Below are 5,500 nucleotides of genomic sequence, written 5' to 3' on the forward strand. Positions count from 1 at the left end.
CCTTCTTACTGTATCCAACCTCTGGTAGTCACATTCTAAAAATTCCACATGTTTTCAGCTATCTATACCAATCAATACTAATAAAACCATTTAGAATTATGTACACATGAACAAAATCTACATATTTACTTTTACCTTTAAAATAGATGACATTTTTATTTTGGGCATGTGTGTACATGCTGTGTGTGGAGGGAGTCATGCATAGATGGTGCACATCTGGAAGTTAAGACAACTTGGTGGAGTTAGTTCTTCCACCCTTTCATGGGTTTGGGGGATTAAACTCAAGTCACCAGGCTTGCATGGCAAGTGTCTTTATCTGTTGAGCCATCATGACAGCCCTATAATGTATCTTTAAGTAAAAGCTGTTAACAAGAGTTAATTTGCTTTGTAACTTCTAGTATTTATAGAGGAAAAAATAACTGCAGGCCTGGAAAGCAGTCATCCAAATAACCCAGACTCATACCCATCACCCCTGCACCCCTGCTTATCATTGTAAACTGACTCAGGCCAAGAGAACGTGGTTTTCAGAGATTATAGAGTAAATTGATTTGTAAACTAGGAGTAACAACCACATTTACCTAGTGCCTCAGGTTTCTGGATCTTTTATGTGTCTTTCTCTCCTCTTTTGTCTATTTGTGTACACCATGGATTTTTGTTTCTGTTTAGGGAATGGAGTCCAAACACTTAAATATGCTATTGAAGTCCTTTACCACTGAGCTACATCTATAATATTTTCAGGGTTTTCTGGTGTATGTCACAGAATAAGTCAAATGACTTTAAGAGGCATAAGTGGGAGGAGGGGCGGAGGACCATGGCCGCTGTGGTTGCAGTGTGCAGCGGCGTAGGGAGGAAGAGCTGGATAACCGCGGCAGTCGGCCTCGCGGATCGTGGAACTCACGCGGCGCTGTGGAGAAGAGGCTGTTGACAGTAGCAACAGGTAGCCAGCAGTGAGGACCTGCCAATCCCGATGGAAAACCCCTATAAGGAGCCCCTGAAGAAGTGTATTTTGTGTGAGAAGCGAGTAGATTATAAGAACGTACAGCTTTTGTCCCAGTTTATCTCTCCATGCATTTATGGAAGGCACATAACAGGTCTCTGTGGAAAGAAAAAGAAATAAATAACAAAAGCCATTAAGCAAGCTCAGAAAATGGGGTTTATGCCAGTAACATACAAGGATCCTGCATATCTCAAAGACCCCAAAGTTTGTAACATCAGATACCGGGAATAAATTGTGTAAAGTTACTGCCAATAAACCTGGAAGTGGCTACGTCAGCACTGATTCAAAAAAAAAAAAAAAAAAAAAAGAGGCATAAGTGGTTGATGGATTCCCTGTGAAAGAAGAAGATGAATGGGATTGAGGCTCCATTTACAGTTGGGCACTGTAGCATTTTTCTTCACTCCAGCTGGTACTTTACCATCTCATGAATACATTAGAAGTTCTTGAGAGAACCTGACCACACCGCCTCTTTACTGTTTGAGTACATGATTATGTCATAGGTGTTTTCTAGATGTCTCTACCTCCTAGCCTTCTGCTGTGGAGGTTTGAATGGAGAAATATGTCACAAGTGTATTTATACACTTGCTCCCCAGTTGGTGGTGCTGTTTGGGAAGGTTATGGAACCCTTAGGTGGTAGAGCAGACTTTGATGGTTCATGCCTGCTTCTACTTACAGTCTGCTCTTTCCGCTTCATGTTAAAGATGTGATTATTCAGGTTCCTGCTCCTGTCGCCATGCCTCCTGCCATCATGATGGATCTTTAGCTCTCTGGAATCCTAAGCTCAAATAAATTCTTTCTCCCATAAATCACTTTCGGGAATGATATTTTATTGTAACAGAAAAATAAATAATACACCTACTCTCTGGTTTCTTTTGCTTGTATGTAACTATTCAGGAGTTAGGTATATCTTGGGATTGGCTAGCTTGACTTTAAGGAGGTATTACTTATGAATTTTCTGTTATATCTCTTTATCTCCAGAGTTGGGACTGTTATTTGTGTATTAAGCCTAACTTCTGTTAATTACATCATAGATAATAAATGGTTCTTCAAGGCTGGTTGCTTTGGGGGATTGATATGGACTACTTCTGTTGTGTCCTCTTGCCACAGAACACATTTTGTGGAGATAAGCCTCACACTTGGAGCCCAAGAGTTTCCCAGCCCTGCCTTTCTAGGTTCACAAATTTACTTGTGGGAAAGCCTGAGATAAGACACTATACTCTGCTTTGTTAGCACTGAAGGAAACTGAAGACAAGAGTATTGGGAAGCAAAATCTGTAGTCTTGTTTAAGTATGAGCCAGAGAAGCCTTCTATGCAAATGGCGTGGTTTCAGGGCTGTCTGGTAATATTACAAGTCATTGCCTCCATCAAGGAATGACTCTGTCAAGTTTGAGGACACCAAATGAAAATGTTTCTACATGGAAGGCCTTTTTTCTGGCTTCTAACCTTTATGTGAAGTGTCAAACTTTTGTTCTGAGCAGAAGAATGGGTGATAGAGAACACTTATCCCCATTACCACCCTGTAACCATCACTACATCCATATCCAGACCTGTTCGCTTATTAGTTTATTCTGTTCTCTATGGGGTACCTATAATTCTCCATTATCATTTATGGCTATGAACTTGTACGAGTGTTTTCATTTACGTGTCCTCATTCGTTTCATAGCCCAGAATTGATAGTCTTATATGGTGATATTTTATTTGTACTGAAATGTGATTTTATTTGTATGTTAATAAATAAAGTTGCCTGGGGGTCAGAGCTAATAGCAAGCCATAGCAGAGCTGGGCTTTCGTGGCACACGCCTTTAATCCCAGCACTTGGTAGGCAGAGCTAGGTACATCTCTGTGTGGTCAAGGATACAGTCAGCATTGGAGACACACGCCTTTAATCTTAATACCAACCATAGAAGACCTGGAGGTCTGTACAGACAGGCAGTGATGAGGCGGTCATGTGGTTGGGTTTACAACCAATGAGAAGGCAGAACAGAAAGTCTATATAAAGACAAACATACAGGAAGTAGGTCTCTCTTGGCTGAAGAGGATCGCTGAAGCGGGAAGGGTAAGGCTCTTAGCTCTGATCTCTTGGGCTTTTATATTTACATTGGCTCTGTGTTTCTTATTGAATAAGATGGTTACTTCTACATTTGGCGCCCAACATGACAAGAATCCATTAAAAACCACTTGACTTGGCAGCAGGTCCGGTTTCCGGCCTGGGCGGCCCGGCTCCCTAGCTCGGGCCCAGGTCAGCTTGGTCTCAGGCCGGACTGACTGTAGTAGCCCCAAGCAGTTACATGCAGCTGGAGCTACTTGCTTAAAGCTGGTGCTACAAACAACTCAGGCCTGCCCTGCTGAAGAGGGCCCCTGCCTGTAAATCCAACACATGTGGTTGGAGCTTAAGGAAGCCTGAGCCCAGGCTTGACTCAGCTCAAGCAGGAACACATGGCTGATTTAAGCTTTTAGCCAGAACTTGTGGCTACGCTTTCTTGCGTTCTCTCTCTCTCTCTCTCTCTCTCTCTCTCTCTCTCTCTCTCTCTCTCTCGATTCACACCTCAGACACTAGGTGGCTGTTTTGAAATTCCCTCGGATTTCTACTGTTCTACGCAGACTTGGTAAGTCAATTAACATATCAGATATTTTAAAGGAAACTATTTAAAAGAGATTTTTTTCCACATTAAAAAAAAATGGGTTTTATGTGTACATTGGAAGAAAATTGGGGTTTGTTTGAAATTTTAGACAGTCTGACAATGGAACAACTATATGAGAAGATTAATGTTGATTGAATTATGCGGTTTATTACTTTTCTTATCTTCATTTTATTATTTAAAAAGATAGTCAATTTAAGTGCCAGGGTGACAGTTTTAGAAAAACCTGTAAACCTGTACAAATGAATTATAGAGAAATTCAAAATCAGACAGAAGAAGTTAACAGTGAAGTTGTTTCAAGATTGGATCATAAGGTTACAGAAAGAAAGCCTGTTTTCACACAATCACCCTTAATTTATCCGGTAACTGTACAGCAGTTGCCTAATCAAATGACTACACAAAATATTTGGACTCCAATTGAAATGTTAGATTTACGAAGGTTTAAGGAGGCAATAGTATCTTATGGCATGCATTCCCCATATGTAAAACAAATGTTAAACTCTTGGTCAACATATAATAGGATTAAACCACAGGACTGGCAGGAGTTGGCACAGGCTGTTCAGGAACCCAGTCAAAGGCTCCAGTGGCAAATGTGTTTCAAGGATGAGGCTAAAAACATAGAAAAACAATGGAGGGATAAAGGAACACAAATCTTCCAGGATCAGCTTATTGGAGAAGGCCAATATGCTTCAGTACAAACACAATGTTTATATGATGTCCAAACCCTAATTCTATGTCGAATGGCAGCCTTGAATGCATGGGACAGAGTTGAGGAACCAGGAAAAAAAACTGAGTCATTTACAAAGGTTATACAAGGCCCAAAAGAATCTTTCACAGATTTTTTTACAAATATTGGTTTCAGCAGTAAAGAGAATGGTCCCAGATTCAGAAGCTAGTCAGATAATAATTGAATCTTTGGCTTTTGAGAACACGAATGCAGTATGCAAAAGAATAATCAGGCCGTTAAAGGCAAGATCTGCACCTTTGGAAGACTGGATTAGAGATACAGTTAATGTTGAGGCTCATGACCGTGATGATATGTGGATAGGAGAAGCAATTTCAAAAGGTTTGAGAAATGTTAGATGTTTTGGATGTGGAAAAAAAGGACCTTTGAAAAGGGATTGTAAACAGGTCATTCCTAGAAACACTGTTTCTTCAAGGAACACTGGCAACAGAATGCCCCTTCCTTCTGGAGTATGCAGATGGTGTGGTAAGGGAAAACACTAGAAGAATGAATGAAGATCAACAAGAGACAGGCAAGGTAATCCTTTGCCTCGGTCTTCGGGAAACTCCCAGAGGGGCCTCAGGCAGGCCCCCACAGTAAATCCAGTTCAAACCTTTCCTGCAGTTGTAGAGGAAACCCCTACTCAGAACAATTAAATAACCAAATGCCTATTGGAATAAATCATGCTGGTCAGGATGATGAAACAGAGAATAGAAAATTCAGGAAAAAAACATAAAGAAAATTTTTTGGCAAACTTCTATTAATGAACAAAGACCAAAATTAACAATAAAAATAAATGGTGTTTTGTTGTCTGATCTGGTAGACACAGGTGTGGACGTTACCATAATTGCACCAGAATTTTGGCATCCAACTTGGCCTCTTCAGGAGGTAAACGTTCAACTGTTAGGAATTTGGACATTATCTAGAGTGAAACAGAGTGCAAGATGGCTCGAATGTATAGGTCCAGAAGGACAGAGAGGAAAATTAAAACCATATGTGGCTAACATAGCTATGAACCTGTGGGGTCGAGACTTGTTCAACAATGGATTACTCAGATTAATATCCCTCCAATCTCAGAAACAAAAAGGACAAATCACCTATCCCAGAAAACGGAGTGAAATGACGTATGGGTATATGTAG

The 5,500-nt window shown here is 40.6% G+C and overlaps 1 protein-coding gene across 1 annotated transcript; it reads left to right on the forward strand.

Moving 5' to 3' along the window:
- Window positions 1–808: 808 nt before the first annotated feature.
- On the forward strand, window positions 809–1,272 carry LOC128116089 (28S ribosomal protein S18c, mitochondrial-like). Its single transcript, XM_052747355.1, is given in 1 exon segment — window positions 809–1,272. A coding segment is annotated over 1 exon segment (306 nt). The 5' UTR covers window positions 809–811; the 3' UTR covers window positions 1,118–1,272.
- The last annotated feature ends 4,228 nt before the right edge of the window (window positions 1,273–5,500 follow it).

Source organism: Peromyscus californicus, unplaced genomic scaffold (assembly GCF_007827085.1).
Source record: "Peromyscus californicus insignis strain IS unplaced genomic scaffold, ASM782708v3 Scaffold_10__1_contigs__length_136768540, whole genome shotgun sequence".
In the NCBI taxonomy this organism is placed as follows: Eukaryota; Metazoa; Chordata; class Mammalia; order Rodentia; family Cricetidae; genus Peromyscus; species Peromyscus californicus.